The sequence below is a fragment of the Lissotriton vulgaris genome, chromosome 9 (assembly GCF_964263255.1).
Source record: "Lissotriton vulgaris chromosome 9, aLisVul1.2, whole genome shotgun sequence".
Classification (NCBI taxonomy): domain Eukaryota; kingdom Metazoa; phylum Chordata; class Amphibia; order Caudata; family Salamandridae; genus Lissotriton; species Lissotriton vulgaris.
In genome coordinates this window covers 474,185,000-474,204,472 of record NC_141697.1, presented here as the reverse complement: position 1 = coordinate 474,204,472, position 19,473 = coordinate 474,185,000, and the positions used below count along the sequence as shown (strand labels likewise).

The following is a 19,473-nucleotide window of genomic DNA, read 5'->3' as shown; positions in this document are numbered from 1 at the left end:
TTTGCTCTGTAGAGCCGCGGTTTTGTTGGGCACACGCCACCCGTGACTGCAGCGTGCAACCCTCTGTAGATTTGACATTAGATCAGTTTTCCTCATGTGTGCTATGGTGACTTATTCTGCTGGTAGGGAGGATCAATGCCTCGGCCTTGAAAGCTGTAATTGGCGTGTATAGCTGGTAAAATAGCAAACTTTACTAATGCATCCACCGCAGAGATAAGTGTGTAATTTCAAGGTCAGCAGTTTGGGTCCTGAGCAGGCAATTCTGTCTCTCATCCTTTGAAGTCGACAAATTAAGGCCCCAGTTTTTGCCCTCACCCTCAGGATGATAAAAAAATCTTAACTGCAGCAGTGCCATCCTTCACTGCCTTTGATGTTACTTCAAAGAGACTCGTTATAGTACTTTCACAGTCTCATCATTTCAGTACGGAACATTTTCAATATTATATACAGCAAAGCCATAGCTGTTGCATATTTCTTATGCAACTAATACCCATTGACAAAGTCAGTAGCCCTGGCTTGTTGTAGGTGTAATGTTACTTGTATTATATGTCTGGGTGCAATGACAGAAGCAGCAAAATACCAGTGGGGTGGCACACTGTGCCAAGCACAGATTTTTAGCATGGGTATTTTTAAGCCACGCTCTTAATTACATCGACCACATCCCTTTGAGAGCCCACCCAGTTTTTCCATCCCACTTAAAGCCCTGATAGTAACACCCTTTGTTGGTACCTGGAAAAATTTCAGTTCATACCAGACACTCTAAAAGTGTGCTAAAATATTGTGTAATGAATCCTTAGATATGGACAAAATAATTGTAATTGTAGGATTTCAGACTTTAAAAATAGCACGAGTTTGGCATAGTGGTATTTCCGTTTCATTGTTTTTCTAATTTTTCTTTTTTATTTCACGCAAATTGGTTCTATGTGAGCGACAATCTACTTTGAAATACCGCACGTTTAGCATGCCTCTCTTTTTGACTGTAGACTTCTCAGGAATGTTCCTGAAATTAGTTATGAAAATAACTTAATTTTTTATGTACGAGTTAAAATATGGGCATTGGTATATCATACGACTCTAATAAAAAGGCTGATTGCTTTTCCCACAGTAGCACAAATAAGTTTCCTTGCCATGGTGTGAAATGTTTCTGTGCAGAGCATCTAAACATGTATGGATGTATGGATGTATGTATGTATGTATATAGTGTTTCTGTAGCGCAATGTATAAACCTTTGCTATTAGAGACTGCATACCTTACTATAAAATACAGAAATTAATAGTTTGAATACCTTTGGAATAGCATAGTCTAGATTTGCAAGGTAAACATTGCATTGTCAAAGGTAAATGTACGGACAGTAGTACAATCCAGGACTGGGCATTTTACTTCATACAGTTATAGAAAATGTACTCACATGCACGTGCAAGTCCACCCTGGGCATCTGGCAGTTCTCTGTCGTTCAAAGTTGCCACCTCCCTTGAAAACCGCTTTGGCAGGAGTTGCATTCACTAGGGTTAGATCACAATTTTGTATTCATTTCATGGGCATGTCAGGAGTGTTTGATGTCATTGACTAGGCATTGTCAAAGGAGCCAGAGCAAGAGATCACTTTGTTGGATTATTTGAGCAGCAACTGAATGGCCTTCCTGGTGGAATACTCAGCCCATTACACTTTTTACCATCTCCTTTCATTTCATATCTGATGTAATAGCCGTCAGAATTTTTTGGGCTTCCATTTTTCCAAGTTTGTCACACCAGTAAAAAAAAGACCTGAGTTGCAAAGTGAGGAAAACCAGGCCCGTATGTACTGCAGATGATGGGCTTTCTTATAAAGGCCCTCCAGGACTGTCTCCAAAGTGCTTCCTTTCAATTAGCGATGGGTATGGTAAACATGGCCAAGGCGTGGACATGTTCGCAGTTTGGTGGGCGTAAGATCCAGTTTTTTGGAGAAAATACGCTTTGAAGACTTCAGTCGTCTGTATCAAGGCCCCCTTCCACTGCCCTATTTTTCCTCAAGTGTGTTCGCATTTGTGAGCCTTTAACATAGGATGTTAACAACTCTTGGCTTTGGTAGTCCATCGTGGACTAGTTTCGCCCTACCAGCCCTCCTTGAAAAGATTCTTTAAGTTGTCCAGCTTACCTCCATCCAGTCTGTTTTGTGTTTTTCCTTTGTGCAGTCCCTGGCATCTCTTGCTCCATGTCACAAAGCTGGTCGATGAGACTGCTGTGGGGTTCTGTTTGAGTCTCAAGATCAGGTATTCCATGTCTAGTTTCCTGCAATCATTCTGCCACTGATGCTGTTTAACATACTTTGTAATGACGTCCTTTGGTGGTATTTAGAGTTCTTGGTGCCTCTCCTGTGATGTCGTAGCCAATGCATCTTCCAGAGCCAGCCACATCTTTGTATTCCTGTTGGTAACTGGGCCACTCCTTCCCTTCAGTTGTTGTCATCTGTAGCTACAGCCTTGTATGAACCCTGGACCCTGACTTGCCCAGTTCGGGGCTGGGTACAATAGCCCATTGCTAGTGGTATGCATTGCCTGCAATTTACACAAAAGGAGCTTTTCTAGGGCATAATCTTCTTGAGCGGCCAGCCTCCAAATTATTGACCTCTATACTTCCCCTTCCACTTAACATGTCCGTGGACCCAGATTGAATAGGCGTACGTGGATATCTTTCGTGAACTTCTCATCTTTATTAGACTATCTCCTCCCCAGGAGTTGCCTCACATGTAACCTCCTGTGTTTGGAATACCTCTTGAGACATAGGCTACAGGCGGCAGACCCGAGAGCAGAGGACGGCCCGGGACCAGGGTTCGATTCCCGGCGCGGCAGGTTTCTGGACCAGGGTCAGCGGACTCGATAATTCTCTCGCCTCGGTGCCCACTCTGATCAGCGATCACACTCGGCAACTCTGGGCATTAGCTTGCCTCATCTTCACTAACGGCCCCACCAGACCGCCGGGGATGCCCGGTCTCACCCTGGAGATACCCATTAAGGGACCATCTCTCAGGGAAGCCAGGAAGGGTTTCGCAGCAGTCGAAGCGCCTTGGGACCCTCCGGGTAAGTAGTGCGCTATATAAATGCCTATACATACATACATACATACATACATACATACATCTGTGGCACGCCTTCTAGTTCATTTTGGGAGCCAGAGTTGCCATCTCCTACGCCAGCTATGCAACTCACGTCCCTTATCTACCTACTAAACAATTGTTAGTCTGGTGAATGGTCAGTTCTGAATCTTTTTTTAAATAAATAAAAATTAAACTATGTTCCACCCCGCAAAAACACTACAGTGATGTAGAAGATGACAACTTTAATCAAACGCAAAAAGGAACATACACTTAATTTTAAAGCTGTGCTCCAATTTCAGACCCCCAGATACCCTAAAAACAGTCATACTAGAACTCATTATGCTGGCCACTACTCAAACTTTTGAGCAGGAAATGGTAAAAAAAGAAAAAGTTACCCTTGCAGACTGGCATATTGCAGACCCATCCAAGCTTGCATAAAGGAAGCATACTATAAGCCTTCAGTGACAACTGAGAGGCCCCGGATTTTAAAGGAGCGGTGCGTGTATCCCTGACTGGTTTAGGTAAAGGGTGGTCTCAACATCAAACATGCTGAATCTTCAAACAATTCAAACAATTTGATTCAATCAATAAGATGGTACATCTTAGAACATTTTACATACACTCAAAGCAGTGCTTCTGGTGCATTTTATTAATTCCTACCCTGCTTCACTCCCACCTTTTGATTTCTTTGCCTTCGGAACATTCATGGAAATTGGCATTTCATTTCCAGATAGTCCGATATTTTACTAGTGTGCTAATTCATATCCCCAGTATGTCATCACTTGCACTGTCTGCTTGAGTGTGGTGGGATGTTGGCTCTTAATTTCTCCCATTGTGTGGCAGTGCCCACAAGAACCAGTGTGGCCATAGCACATTATAAGGTCATTTTAGTTCATTAAAACTGTTTGTTTTCTGAGATTGATTTGTAACTGCCTATGTCCAAACTTTCCCAGCACAACATATATTTATCTAGTGAAAGATTTACCTGATTGTTTATGATTCTTTTTGTCCATAGATGAGTACGATGCCAGGACTCCCTACACGCCCATGTTTCTATGATATTGACTTGGATCCTGTGACAGAACAGGTGAATGGTCTGTTCTAAGAAGAGATCTGCTCCTATCCTAAGGTAAACGTTGTCGGTGACCTTTTTTTTGCAGACGTTTAAACACTTGTTGTGACCTCTTGCTTCTTTATCTGTTTTGTCATGCATTACTGTTAGTTGAATGTGATTCTGACTGAATAACCATTGACATGTTTTTCATTGCTACTTGTTAATTTTTGTCTCTTTAGCAGAAAAGAAGCAGCAAAGTAAACAAAGATCATACTCCACATCATTGAAATCTGCACATGAGGAATCAACCAATACGCACAAAAACTATTTAACAGGAGCGTTACATTATACAGCTAGTTAAAACAAATGATTTAGTGTAATTTTTAAAGCTGAAAATATTTTTAAATGTTTTATCAAGAGACTTTTTCAAATCGAAATGAAAAACGGATCTAATACAATTTTATGGGGCCATCAAATTTATTTTTGTAATTAATGACTAAACTAAAAACCTCCCATTTGATGGCCAGTGTTTCTTGTCCATAAGTAAGTCTTCAGTTCATCACCCTAAAGTCTTCTCACGTTTTTCGAACTTAAGCATTTTTTTTTTTTTTGCAACCATAAATACTGCAGATACATTGTCATTAGTTGAAATAATTGATTTCAAGTGGCTTGGATAAAAGATGATGGGTGCCATTTTTTATTGCACTTCTTGGTTTATGAACATTTGCATACAATAGTGGACGTACTAGAGTACCAGATGAAGCCAATCCTCCTCTTTCCAGTTTCTTTGGGAAGGACACCATTGCATATATTCCTTTATCAGAACTTTACAAAAATCGTCCTTAAAACTCCCAATGTGAGGGAAACTCCCTGGAAGCTAGCTGTGTCTCTCCAATCAACAGAATCAAATTATCGTGTGGCCTTTCTGTTCGCCGAAGGATTCCTCTAATTGTTAAATTAGTAGGTGCACATTCCATCATTCTTCAACCTGGAACATTAAAGCAGTGACTTTTCCCAAGCCGGATATTGCAGATCGAGTGTGCAAAGCGAATGTGGTAGGTTTCTCACATCAACTGCACAAGACACTTCTAGTTTTAATGTCTTCAAGCCTCTTTATTGCACTATATTAATGAAGAAAAGAAAGTAGAAAGCACTACATGATATATTGTTAAATTATACCTATGAACCACATTTGAAAATAAAAAGTAGCAGGTATATTCTCCTATATTCTTAACTTTACAAATGTGACAACTTGTATCTCGATTCTTCAGGGTAGCTCAATTGACTTTACTGAGATTGTGATGCTCCACACTAGAAAAAAAAAACAAACCCAAACAGTTCATAACTACAGGCTCATTGCTCGTTCATCAGAAAATCTAATTCTTCAAACTGAAGTTCCAAAAACTGGTTCATGAACAACAATATAGGGAATCAGAATTATAATTATTTGTAATTTTAAATACATCTAATACACCATGTTTAAGATACTTAAATAGATTTTCATTTTGCACAAATAACTCTAATTCCATTTGTGTTCCACTACTTCATTTAAAATTTAGTTACAAAAGTTTGGTTCATCTACATTATGCCAACACCCTTGTACGCAATACGTGTGTGTACAAGCCTATACCAAACATATTTTATACACCGAAATCGTATGAAAATTATAGACTAACCAACGCTACTATTTAACCTGGTAATTTGTGCATTAAGAAACTTGTAGCAAGAGGTTTATTTTAAGTGGCATAAACATTGTTATTAGAGGCATTTAGAAATAACAAGTTTATATAAATCTAATCTCCTATGATTTTGATTATTAAAAATTTTTGGGAACTTTGTTTTGAAGAATTTTGAATGATTAAGCAATGCATTGTTTGGTTTCATGTATGAATCTTGACAATACCAAACAGTAAAATCTCTTAGGGAGTGATCTACAAGTTGTGAAATATGTTTGCGCATATTTGTAAAGTTAAGACTATAAGAGATACTAGCTGTTGTTTTTTTCAGACCGGGAAGAATGTTTGTGGTTAGAATAAAATTAATGCATCATTAAATACATCCTACTGCTTTTAACTAGGGGTTTGACATCGTTTAGCCAAGCATTTCAACTTTCCCTCTGATCAAAAAGATTGACTGTCTAGGCAAGATTTATTCAACTAAACGTAGGTGGTTCGTTGGATACAATTAATTTGTTCATTGTGTTAATAGCAGGGGAGAGGCGATTATTTGTCTTATCATGGCTGTTAATATTATTTTACTATCTTACTTATTCTGATTCATTTGACTTGTTTATGCGAAATCCTGTTCATGTGCTCTTTCAAGTCTGCCTGTCGCTTTTAAGCCCTTTAAGTAATTTTTTTATATGTTGTGTATGTTAGTTTTATCAGTAGCACTTCGAGTAATAATCATTGGCATATAAATGTATTTTTGTCTGATGAATCTATTAAACTCCTGTATGAAAACATGAATGGTTTAATGACAATGTGAGTTCCTATCCCTGTGGTTGTCTCTTTTTTTTTCTTCTTTTTTTTTTAAATATACCACTCTTAAGTGTTCATACAAATCAAAACGTCAAATCATTAGATGGATCCTTTCCAACTCGACGTGGACTACACAAATGGAATAACAAGCATTAATACTCACACGCAGCCAATAGATGAGAGTAACTGGCGTCCACCATGGCGTCCACCATCGGCTGTCTCCTTTAAATTACACAGCTGAGAGCTGAGCTGCAGAATGGATGCAAAATTGTCCATGGAGCTCCAAGGAGTGGCTCGAATGAGGTCTACATAGTCCAACAAAGATTGTCCTTCCTGGATCCTGGAAGCGATACTCTTTCTCCCTTCAAATCCTCCTCAGCTTTGCTGCATGCAGCGTTGCTCTCACGCCTTTGGTTCGAAAACCTTATTTGCTCTTATTCATCTCTTCACTCGGCCTTGCTGTGCCTGGGGCAGGAAATATGTGAATATTGTGCTTGCCAAAATCAATAATGATTTTCCTCTTTCTGCTTTCAAAAAGTAGAACCTACACCATGCTTCTGAGGTTTCCATGAGGCCATGGCCTTAACACTGTAGCAGTGTTTGGAGGTACTCTGGTTTCGCTTTCCCCTTTGTAAGAGTAATACTTTTGGAGGTGACGCTGTTTCCATCACACTAAGGAGCACATGAGCCTAGCAGGGCCAACGAAGTTTGTAGCTGGTCCCGCTAAAATTGAGAACTTTGTAAAGTTGCTTATTTTGTGACCTATTTTCACAGCTATACTAGTGCTTGACTAGCTCACTGACTGTGGCTACGTAAACCCGGATATTGAGTAAGACAACAGAAGATCTATCCATGGTGCTCAAACGAGCTGGTATGTGCACGGACATACCTTAAATTATTTACTAACTCAATAAAGCATTTTTCTCCGCATGCTGTCTTCAAGACGTTTTTAGGCAGTTGGAGATGTATAAAACTAGGGTAGCCCTACATTTGCATTGCTGTACCCTGATTTAAACCATTCCCGCAGTGATCTCTCAGCGGGATTACAATTTCTTCGGTAGGTGTCCAAAAGACTCCTTGCTTAAAATTGCAGTTCTTTCTAGAGCTACACACACCAGGGACACCACTCAAGTCCCTTCAGATATGAGGTATAGAAGGTGACGTGATTATTCAGCACCCAAGTTGGATTGACCATAAATGTGAAAGATGATAGATCATGCAACATACACCAAAGCATCAGCTTCACTCTCATTGTTCCGTAGTTGTTGGATAGTGATGTCTCAGGGGCACAGATTCAGAGTCGTCAGTGAGAACTAATGCAATAGGAGACGGTACAGGCAAAGACTTTACAGATATTTATACAATGTATGAGCAGATCATTGTCGAGGCAACCAGGATTTTGCCTTTGATTCCATGTCTGTAAAGACCTTGAGCCTTATCAGATTTGCTGTGCAGTTGCAGGTCACAACCTTGCATTGATGGCAGCACCACCATTGCCTTTTATCCTTCGAAGGTCGATAATTTGAGCATCATTAGACACCTCTCTTTACCGTGTAATAGTAACACCTCTTACACACGGGGTCTAGAACCTACATGCATGGGGTGCTGTGCAAAAGACGTTATTATTAACATATGTTATTAACACACGATATTATTGGGGTTGCTAACCCTGGAATGACTCCACTTGATGATTTTTACGTTGTTCATTCTGTATTAGGTCTTACCAGTCTTTAAACCCAGTATATGCTTGGAGGAGCCTCTATTTACTACTAACATAATGTGCATTAGTAAATCAGCTGTTCAACCCAAGAGGTCTCTTTGTGCCATTTAACTAGAATTTTTCATTACCCAACTCAGTGGGACTCATTTTATTGACCGCAGGCGGATGAATGGTGGGAATGGATCCACGTGAACTGGATGGGACGTGTGACCTTGGGAGTCAAACATCGGTCCCTGGAGTGGGTGCAGTAGTCCACTGAGTAACCAGGAGCAGGCATGTGGTCTGGTTGCATGTTTGAATTCAAGCAGGTCAACTCAGGATTTAATCAGTCCAAGTATGATAAAATGAGCACTATTGGGTTGGGTAACAATGCACATCTGTTGTCAGTGCCAATATATTGCTTTGGTTGTGAATGTGAATCTGTACTTTATAAAGAGGGATTATGTTATCTTATTGAGTATCTCGCCCAAGTCTCCTTTACTGATAGTTCTGGCTCAGGTACATCAGCCTCAACTCTAATATAATTGGGTCAGACATTTTCAGTTTTCATTGCTCTCGTTAAAATTGTCTCCATTTATTCTAGCTACAGTGGTCAAAAGGGCTCCTATGTTCCAGGGCCATGTGCTGCCTATAGCCACATGCAGAAGTGGTGGCCTATTTGTCTTATGACCATACAGTATTCAAATCTAAGAGACTGCAGTTTTTCGGGGACCAAACCCCACCCTGCACCCCAGTCAGCTTCAGACACGTTTTGCCTATCTTGGTGACACTAGCAGAAACTCCCATTGTGCTGAACTTTACTTCTTGACTGAGGCCCCATGTGCCTAAGCATAGGTTACATCTTACATTTTTTAAACGGGATTGTGTAGCTGTGGCACTGAGGGCCTGGTATTGGTGGGGAGAGGGAGACTATAGAGTTTAACCTTATCTTCAGACCCTTTTCATCATGAGAAACTCGTGAATAGGATGACATCCAGCAGAGACTGCCTGCTAACTATAAAGTCTGAATCCTTGAAAGTGGTCCGAATGCACTGTTATAAAGCACCATGAACCGAGTCCTACTGGACGCAATACATTTAAGGCAACCCCGATACACTGTTAAACAAGAAGACAAAGCAAATTGTTTCTGGAATATTCAGAAATGTAATAGCTTTAACCAAAAGGGCTGAAGTGTAATAGTTAACTTTATAAAAAAAAATTTAAAAAATCTTTTTTTTACCATACACAATTATTGGTCTGCTAGATCAGTTGTTTGGTGGATTTGCTTGCTACTATTTGCCGTGTAAATATTTTGGGAAGGACCTGCACACGCCTGTAAAAGTGTCTTTAAATATTGTTTCGTTTTTACCAGTGGTGAAGGGTGAATGTGTTTAATGCATGTTTCATTTTTATTCCTAATTTAGCAAACTTTTCTTGCTGCAGGATTCTCAAAGTCTTTTAGTCTTGCCCACTTGTTTGTTGTTCTTTAAAATGGACCATTTCCACATATCGTGCGTGTTAGACTTGTCATGCTTAGAGTGGTCTTCCCTCCAAACTTGTTGCCTTCTTCCCTCCTCTTTTTGATGTATCTTTTAGTTGCCCTTAGTACTCTGAACATTTGACCACTGCTGATCAGTGCTAAAGTGCATGTGCTTCTTCCCTAAACATGATAACATTGGTGTATAGACAATTGGTATAATTTAACTTACCTGTAAGTCCCTTGTAAAGTGGTATACCATGTACTTGGACCTGTAAATCAACTGCAACACTGATTGTACCTCCCACTCAAGTAGCTCTTGAAACATGTCTCGGGCCTGCTACTGTAAAGACTGTGTGTGCAGTCTTATTGCCACTTCAATTTAGCATTTAACACCCTTTGCCAAGCCTTAATGTTTCCTTTTATTTCACACAAGTCACCCCAACATAGACCATAGGTAACTCAAAGGGCAGAGGGCTCTGAAAATAAAAGGTAGAACATGTACTTTTAAGGTTTGCATGTCCTAGTAGTGACAAACTACTTAATTCGTTTATCACTATTGTGATGTGTTCTCCTCTCATAGGTTGACATTGGGAATTCCTTAATACACTTTTAAGGTGTAATTTCTGATTAGAAATGATAAGTTGTATCATGTTTAAATATTTGGAATGGTAATGGTAAATCCTCTTTACTGGTAAAGTTGGATTTAACATTTCTATTTTAAAAATGCCACTTTTAGAAAGTGAGCATTACTCTGCTCTTACTGCTCTGTGTGCCTGCTGCCTGCAGCCTGTCTCCAATATACGTCTAAGGTGCATGATAGCTACACTTTGTGCATGCCCTCAAGACAGCCATAACCACAGGAAGGTTACGTGTGTCTAAGTACTCATCTGCATTCTGATGGCTCTTCCTTGGCAGAAAGGGTTGGATGGGCTGAATCATCTGAATAGGTAGTGGGTAAAAGTACTCGGTCTCTGACCCCACCAAATCAGATGCTTCTAGACCTACATCTGGACTCTCAGAAGAACTGCTGGACTACATCTAGGGCTAGAAATGATGTGGAGATTGGTGCACAGCTGTGATATTTAATCCAAAATAAGTGTTTGCAGTTGCAGAAAATGTTATGGGTGCTCCAAGGGTAACGCCTCTTGTCCTGGACGTCTGAATTCAAACATCTAGGGCTGACATTCTGCTGGACTGCTGACCTGGAAGGCCTGCTTTTCTACTGTGCTGCCCTGCCCGCCTGTGTATCTCTGATCCTGCTGAGGGAGAGCCAGATTCTGCCTTGCAACTGAAGTGATCTCCAAGGGCTTATTTATTTACCTCCTGTTGCTTGAGATTCAGGACTATCAAAGTCTCCACACCTCTTCCTGTGCCTGGTTATTTGGAAGTGGGCACAGATACTTGCACCAGAAAAATCGACGCATCTTCAATCTGCTTTTAGCAGAACCGGCACATCAACCCTATTGCAGGAGTAGAATCAGCGCAGTTCTTTCAGAACCAACGCATCCCCTTGGCAGCCTGACTCATCGGAACCATGCATCGCTGCCGTACCACTGTGGAGATATCGATGTATCCCCTCGACTGCTTATAAAAACTCAGCGCTTCATTCACGGAACCAACACATCACCACCACTACGTAAAGAAAATAGACACATCACTTCAAGTGTGGGCTCAACATCAACGCATCGCTTGTTTGCACCCCGCATCTCGTTGCGACCAAGGATCATGGAGGTACTTTGTTCACCAGGCCTGCGTGGGTCTTGTAGCCGGCCTGCACTCCATCGTGTGCAGCCTTAACTTTTGACTTTGCCCCATCCAGCTTGACCAGATAACCCCCCTAGACGCTTAATATCCTAATCACTAGAAACACTTTTATTCTTTAAAAATTCATATCTTAACTTCTATTGGATTTTTTTCTTTTGGTCTTGATTTATTTACAAAATGATTGTATAACTGTCTAAACCTGTGTGGAGTGTTTTTGTGGTGTTTTTATTGTTACTGACTGTGTGTGTGAGTTGTGCAAATACTTTGCACATTGCCTCTTGAGAGAAGTCTGACTGCTCTGTCCTAAGCTACCAGAGGGTGAGCACAGATTCTTTTAGTTTGTATGTAGCATACCCTTACTAGGATTGTGGTTCTTGCTTGAACAGGGTGCATACCTATGCCAACCAGAAACCAGATTTCTAACAGTGCTATACTCTTCATTGATCAATCTTCATGTAATTAAGTTTAGGTGTTGTCCAGTGTGGGACACAGTATGCCTTATTTACCATGATCTATTTGTTGACAAGGCATTTGGGTTTGGAGGTAATATGGAGTGGGAAAACTACATTATATAAAAAAAATGTTGAGTATCAGATTTGCACTAGCTTGCTCTATAGAAGGGGCCCCCTCTAAAGATAAGTACGGTCTGGGAGAAAAGGGGGAACAACCACAGCAAAAATACTATTGTACAACCTCCCACTTGACCGCTATTTCCTTGATATTAGGGCTAAATCTGTTCCTACTGGCTCATCTTTGAAAAAAAAAAGTAGACATTATCTACTCAACACCAACATTATACCAAAAAAATATATGCATATTCCAGAGAAAGTTTTTTACAGCATGAACAACTATACCTTTATAATTCGTACAGGCATAGAAATGTAACCACAGAAGTGGTTGATAACCCTTATTTCATTTGAGGACACAAACTTCAACAGGAGTGCACATCATGGCAAGGTAGATTGGCACATGACATATAATGTAGTATATTAAACAATGAGAACGCGAGAGACACACTCCTATGACGAGGTACCATTATTAACTATGTCTCTACATTGTTCTAAACACGTTGTAGGCATTAGTGAAGTTGCCCAATAAGGAGAGACTCTCGTTCTTATTCAGAGGATCCACCAGCAAAAGAAAGTTTGCTAGTCAATCACTAGCAGCGGGATCTACCGACTTACAAAATATTTGTCTGTAAGTCATAATAGAGCATGACAGAGCATAATTTGCACTCTTCTCTCTCTTGTATGCACGTACGCACAGGTTAAGTGCTATAAATTGAAACATCTAGACCTAGCTGTGCATGTCCTGTCAGCACATTGTGATATGGGTGTCAAGAGCAGGTCTATTGCAAAAACCAGTCCAAACTTGTACAAACTCACTGTTTGTTTTTTCTTGGTGATGATGGTGTGTTTGCTAACACTATGCACGAGGTATGATCTGGCTAGGAAATTTCTGCATCATACTTCCTAAATCCTCTTTACACATTTTTTCTAACTCTTTTATATATAAAACTAGGTTTAGCTTTTTGTCCCGTCCCCCTTTTTTATTTAAGCATGGTATTCGGTTCAAGGAACATTTAATTTAAATATCGGCTATTGAGACATGTAATTTACATATCACAGGTACCCATACAGCATATGCATTGAGAAGGTCCTGAAGAAGATGGTCAAGATAAGGCTTATTCAACGAAACGCACGTTGACCTAGTCATATGCGCTCGGCCCACGATATGTTCATGGAGATCTCAAACACCGCTGTCCCCTTCTGACCATGATGTATATGTGGTTCAGGGCTTATTGTTAGTGTGTATGGTATGAGTGAGAATGAATGTGGATATAGTTGAGTCATTTGATTTGCTGGCACAATTGTAGGGGTGCACTGCATATTTGTGTTTTGCACTGTTTAAAATAATATGGCAATCCATTTTTGGATTAATGAAATGTAGAAAAAAAGAGTAATGTGGAAAAAAGAATTTGTAACAATATGTATGTGTTTTAGGAAAATTAATTTTTATTCACTTTTTGCTATTGATGAAAACAAGTAAAAAGCTTTAAATAGAACTATTTAAAAAATATTTTTTGGGCATTATGTTGGTGTTTAGTAGATAATGTGTCATATAAAAAATAAAAATTCTAAGATGAGCCCGTAGGAGCAGATTTAGCCCTAATGTCAAAGAAATAGAGGCCAAGTGGGAGGTTGTACATTCGATGTGCACTAGCACCTGCAAATTAGTTGTGTGGAAAATATGGAATAATTGTGCAAATATATGTGTGCCTTATTATGTGCTAGTTATTACCCCTAGTGCAGAGGGCCATTTCAAGCCAGTATAACCTAGTTGTAAGTGCCCTTTCAAAACAGTCTCAGGTGGTATTTGTGCTCGTCTCCTAATTGGATGTGCCACAACACATGTTAAAAACAAATGTGACCGATTTTGTACTTTTCGCCCAACTCAGATTTTGGCTTCCCTGCAGTGTCCCTGAAAATGCTTTATCCGTGTCTTCCATAGTTATCAAACATATTCTAACATGGTCAGTCCAGTTGAAAATAGATAATCATTGACAGCAGCTATTTTGTTTACAGTGGCATTAGTTCCTATCTGGTTGATAGTTTACTGCTATTCATGCCTGTTAAACTTTAACCGTAGGAAATCTGATGCAGCCTATTACATGTCACATTGGCTCATTTAGCAAAAGCTTTGTTATAGGCATTGAATGTGCTTTTGCCCACGGGAATCTGACGCTGATCATTTGCAACCAAATTACTATTTTGATGGATATGTCTAACTGCAGATTCCTCACCTTTAAAATACCCCCAGGCACAAGGCTGGATCAGGAAGATGGCATAACCCAATGTACCCTAATGGGCGGCATCATGCAGCTCCATATCACTACGTTCCACCCCAGAAGTGATGGCTGGAACTGCATATCGGTGCTACCCTATTGCAGATGTTGGTTCCTTTCTTCCCAGACTACGTACATGGATGGAGACCTAGCTGCAAAATGTTTCTTATTAAAAAATTCTTTCCAGTGTCAAAGGGAACATGTCCCTTCCTAAAACTACAGGGTTTAAAACTCGTAGGGACTGTCACAAACAGATGTCCATGAGAGATACCCAAACAGAGTGTCTCTGGTGTTCGATTTACGGCCACGATCCCAAGATGTGCAAGGGTCACTGAACACCACAGGAAGTCACATAAGGGTCACTTCTGGTCAAAGACAAGGACACTGACCTGTTCGTCCACGTTTACCGGTAAGCTCAAATCCAAAAGGAAGCGCAAGAAGTCCAAGTAGGCCTCGTTCTTGCCTACCACTCCTTGAGAAGTTGCAAGGACATCAAGGTGCCCCTCAGTCTCGCCCCTTGGCCCCTACTGAGGAGCCAATCCACAGCTGATTACGAAGCACCCCGATATTACGGAGCCATGGAATACACCACAACAAATTAAGACCTTTAAGAAGCCATGCTTGCCATTTTCTGCATCCGATAGCCCCACAGATGCACATAGCCTCGAGCTGGGGACTCTGCCGACTCTGGAGAAAGACTAATATCCCATTGTCATGTCCAACTCCGAACCAAATCTGACTTGACCTCGGCCGAAGATGCATCTTAGGGCCAGTCCGAAGCGCCCAGTACACTTCGACACTTATATGGCATTATCTATGCCTAGGAGCTGTCCTTCAGTGTTCCAACAGCTTTTCGGACCAGACTCTGAGCAGAGTCATCCAACTCTTAGTGATGATGGTGTGAAGGAATTGTCCCTACAATATAAAGACAATTTTATCTGGGTATACAAGATGTCAGTTAGATGGATACTTCCAGTGACAAATGGTAAGGGTTTTCTGTGGGACTTACATGGAAGAGTCAACCTCATTCTCCAAAGTCCTCATTCTAGCTCCTGAGGTCTAGAGTTACAGTTACCTTCTTTTGAGGTGAACACCAACCTCATCACATACATTTTTACTGCCTGGACAGTTCTCATCTAAACCTTTACAGCCTTTCAACAACAGCCACTTGGGCTAAACTCCGCTCCTGCCCACCTGTGAACAGATAGGTTGCAGCACATCACAGACAGAGGGATCCCGTGTTCCTTATGCAGCAACCTACTGCTGAGAGCCTGGTAGTACACGCTTCTACTAACATGATTTATCCCAATTCTTTTTAACATGACCCCTGTTAAAAGTCAAAAAAGAATTAAGGGTTTGGGAAGAGGATGTTTTATTATGCTAGCCTTGCCCTTTGGTCAGGCAATGCCAGCTCTTTGCTGGGTAGGTGCTCCCATGCGTTATAGGACATGGTCTCATGGTCTCTACAAGACGTCCGAGCTAACTTGACACAGACCATTCAAGATGTCCAGGATGCAGCCACGTATGTCATGCAATCAGGCCATGGCATACTCAATATGATTCTGGGCTTGTGGTAGTCACTCAAAGTAGCATGCTACAGCTGGCACATTGGAGGTACTTCTTGGGATATGGTAAACTATAGGCCCTGAAACGCTAGAAGTAATTCTCGTCATAGGGTCACTTGGGCAAAAAATGCTGGGACATTGGAGATAATCTTGGGTATAGTGGAGGCTACCCATGGCAAAATGCGAGCCCTGAAATTAATGTTATGTTATGTTAGGAGTATTTATTCAGCGCACAGCTGCTCCAGTGAAGGAGCGTCCTGGCGCTTGACAAGGTATCCAACACAACACAACCAAGGGACCATGGACTCAGAAAGAAAAACTCAGGGGAATAACAAAGTCTTGATGGCTCTACGGAATAAAAAGAGATTATCAGATGCACGAATCTCTAAGGGAAGAGAATTCCACAAGGCAGCAGCCCGAACGCGGAAACAGCGTCCTCCAGCACGACTGAGTTTAAACCGAGGAACAACAGCCAGATCCTGGCCCAGAGATCTCAAGGAGCGGGCAGGAACATAGGGCGTCAAAAGATTCCTAAGAATCGGGGCCGAGAGGCCCTTGAGAATTTTATAAGACTGACACAACACTTTAAATTGGACCCTCTGCTTGACTGGAAGCCAGTGGAGGGAGCGTAGGGTATTGGCCACGGAGCAGAACCTGGGCAGACCCACCACCGCTCTGGCTGCCGCGTTCTGGACCCGTTGCAGCCGTGTAATTTCTGCTTGATTCACCCCTACCAGAAGAGAGCTGGCGTAATCAAGCCGGGAAATCACTGTCGCCTGCAACACCAGCTGCCTGGTAGCGGCGTCAAAAAATTTCAGTGCTGGTCTGAGTCCTCACAGAATGCCAAAACAACTGGCGGCAGTTATTTTGGTGTGGGAGACAAAACTAAGGGCAGGGTCTAGCCAGACTCCCATATTTTTAATCTCCGTTACCGGAGTCGGGGTAGGTCCCAGTTCCAGAGGCAACCATTTGTCGCCCCAAAGTTCCGGTTTCTTGCCGATGATCATTATCTCGGTCTTTTTTGCGTTCAGCTGGAGATAGTTGGAATTCATCCAGCTGGCAAGCACCCTCAGCTCATTCTGGAACCTAGGGGCGTCCAAATCGGAGTCCCCGCTGAGCGTGACCGCCAGCTGAGTGTCAGCGTAAGAAACCATAGTCAGGCCCCATTTCTTGACGACATCAGCCAGCGGTCTCACATACAGATTAAATAGCGTGGGGCTCAGCGAGGATCCCTGAGGGACCCCCTGGTCCAGCGGATGGAATTTGGACTGATAGGGAGGGATGGCTACGCAAAAAGATCGGTCGGCGAGAAAGGAACGGAACCACTGGAGGGCAGTCCCAGAGATACCAGCTTCTTCCAGGCGCTGGAGGAGAATAGAATGGGATACGGTATCAAAGGCAGCGCTCAGGTCTAATAAAACAAGCGCTGCCGTTTGACCCGAATCAAGCCCCATGCGTAGATGTTCCACCATGTAAAGAAGGGCTGTCTCCGTGCTGTGATCAGCACGGAACCCATTCTGCGTCGGATCTAGGATATTTGCCCGCAGAAGATGATCCGAAAGGACTCGATTCACATGTGCTTCCGCTACTTTTGTAGGCCATGGAAGAAGTGATATCGGACGATGATTCTCCGGTTTAAGAGAATCTAGACCCGGCTTCTTCAAAATCGGCGTAACCACCGCTTGCTTCCAACTGGCAGGAACCTTACCAGTGGAGAGCGAGAGGTTGATCAAAGCGCACACCGGTAAAAATCCAAGGACAACGGGTCCCTAAAGAGAGCTGGTTTCAGTGGATCTGTCGGAGAGCCAGACTTCGTAAGTTGGGCCAGTTTATTAAAGCCCTCAGGCGATAAGCAGGGAAGAGTGTGCAGGATCGTATGTTCCTCGGACCTGAGAGAGGGTCCGGCGTCCTGGATGGGCGTAGAGAATGAACGCCGGATGGCTTGAATCTTCTCCAAGAAGAAGTGCGCCAATGCCTCGCAATGTGAGATAGAGGCCGTGTCATTAATGGGGGCCTTTTTAGCCATAAGGTCTTTGAGGGCCTTAAAAATGGCTTTGGAGGGGTTAGAGCTATTGCGAAACTCCAAAGAGTAAAAAGCTGCACGCGCTCTACAGACCGCGCGATGGTAGACTTTAATGGTGGCGAGATATGACACTTTTTTACTAGTGTCATAGGCTTTCCGCCAATCCCTTTCCGCGCGTCTGCAGGCACTTTTCAATGCACGTAACGAATCATCGTACCAGGGGCTAGGGTCCCTAACACTACATTTACTCAGGGTAACCGGGATGATGGAATCCAAAGCCCGGGTAATCCACTCGCAGAAATGGTTATAACCCATATCCACATCATCAAACGGGCCCAGTGGATCCTCATACAGACTGCGGTACAGGTCCTCTAGTCTGAGTTTGTTCCAGTGTCTTCTAGGGACGACTCTGGCAATGGGTTTACGGGGAAGGTCATACAGTGGGCACTGGATCCTAACCAACGAATGATCAGTCCAGGCAAGGGGGGTAGAGGATAAAACCCTAGCCTCCGTAAGGTTGGTGAAAAAAGGGTCCAAGGTATGACCTCCCACATGGGTGGGGAAGGTGACTCGTTGGTCCAATTGATAGGCTTCCAAATCCGCCAGCATGCTGCTGACAGCAGGAATTTTCAAACTCTCGAAATGGATATTCATGTCCCCTAAGATAGAAAAATTAGCACAGCCTACTGCCAACATACCTATAGCATCCGGGAGGGCCTCCCTAAACGCCACGTCGCTGCCCGGAGGGCGATAGATTAGCATGCCGGAGAAGGAAAACTGGGGGCTGATGGAAATCTGGAAAGAAGCACTTTCACAGCCCGCAATTTTTAAGCCTCTCGAATCACAAGGATAACATGATTTAACCGCAAGCGCTATACCCCCACCTCGCGAGGTGCCATTAAGCGTATACACCGAATATTCCGGCGGAAAGGCCAAATTGAGAATGGCAGTATCTGTATCCTGTAACCAAGTCTCAGTGATACAAAAGATATCAGGGGATTCGTCCTTAGTCAGATCATATATAGCCTGGTAGTGACTCACCAGCGACCTGACATTAAGGTTCCAAACACTAAGCTTGCGTGGGAGGCAGATACTCCTGGGTGCTGCCGATTTGCCCACATTGCTAGAGAGAGCGGGAGCACAGAGTGCCCATTTACCACAAACACACTGGTAGGGGCCAGATAGTGGGCTCACAGGTACCGCCTCACAACGGACGGCTTGATGTCTAATAGCTAGTAGGGCATCTCTGGAATACCATGGCGCCATAATCACTGCGATAATGGCAGATGGAAACTCAAATCTGACCGGCCCATCCGGCCCGGGACACGGACGGGCGCAGACGGGCAGGACTCTGGCACGACTCAGGCTAAGCGAAGGCGCGCCCGCTGCGCGATACCGCTGCGCTTGGCAGCGAGCATTAAGTAGGCGTCCCTTCCAAGCTCCTGCGCTCGACGATGCTGGCGTCCAGGTAAACAACACCACTCCAAGATG

At 42.7% G+C, this 19,473-nt stretch overlaps 1 protein-coding gene across 4 annotated transcripts in view; it reads left to right on the top strand.

Annotated features, from left to right (window-relative positions):
* The window catches only part of MTHFD1 (methylenetetrahydrofolate dehydrogenase, cyclohydrolase and formyltetrahydrofolate synthetase 1), a 347,252-nt gene extending 340,662 nt beyond the window's left edge, over positions 1-6,590 (top strand). Inside the window, exons 27-29 of one of the 4 annotated variants that reach the window (XR_015299949.1) lie at positions 4,088-4,201; positions 4,369-5,761; positions 5,812-6,590. Coding sequence is in view for 2 of the 4 variants with exons in the window: in XM_086937931.1 (XP_086794057.1) it covers positions 4,088-4,177 (90 nt within the window). In the remaining 2 variants the exon portion in view is untranslated. Of the gene's footprint in view, positions 1-4,087; positions 4,202-4,365 lie in introns of all 4 variants that reach the window. The other 3 variants (XR_015299948.1, XM_086937931.1, XM_086937930.1) reach the window with 3 other exon arrangements.
* Positions 6,591-19,473: the final 12,883 nt, after the last annotated feature.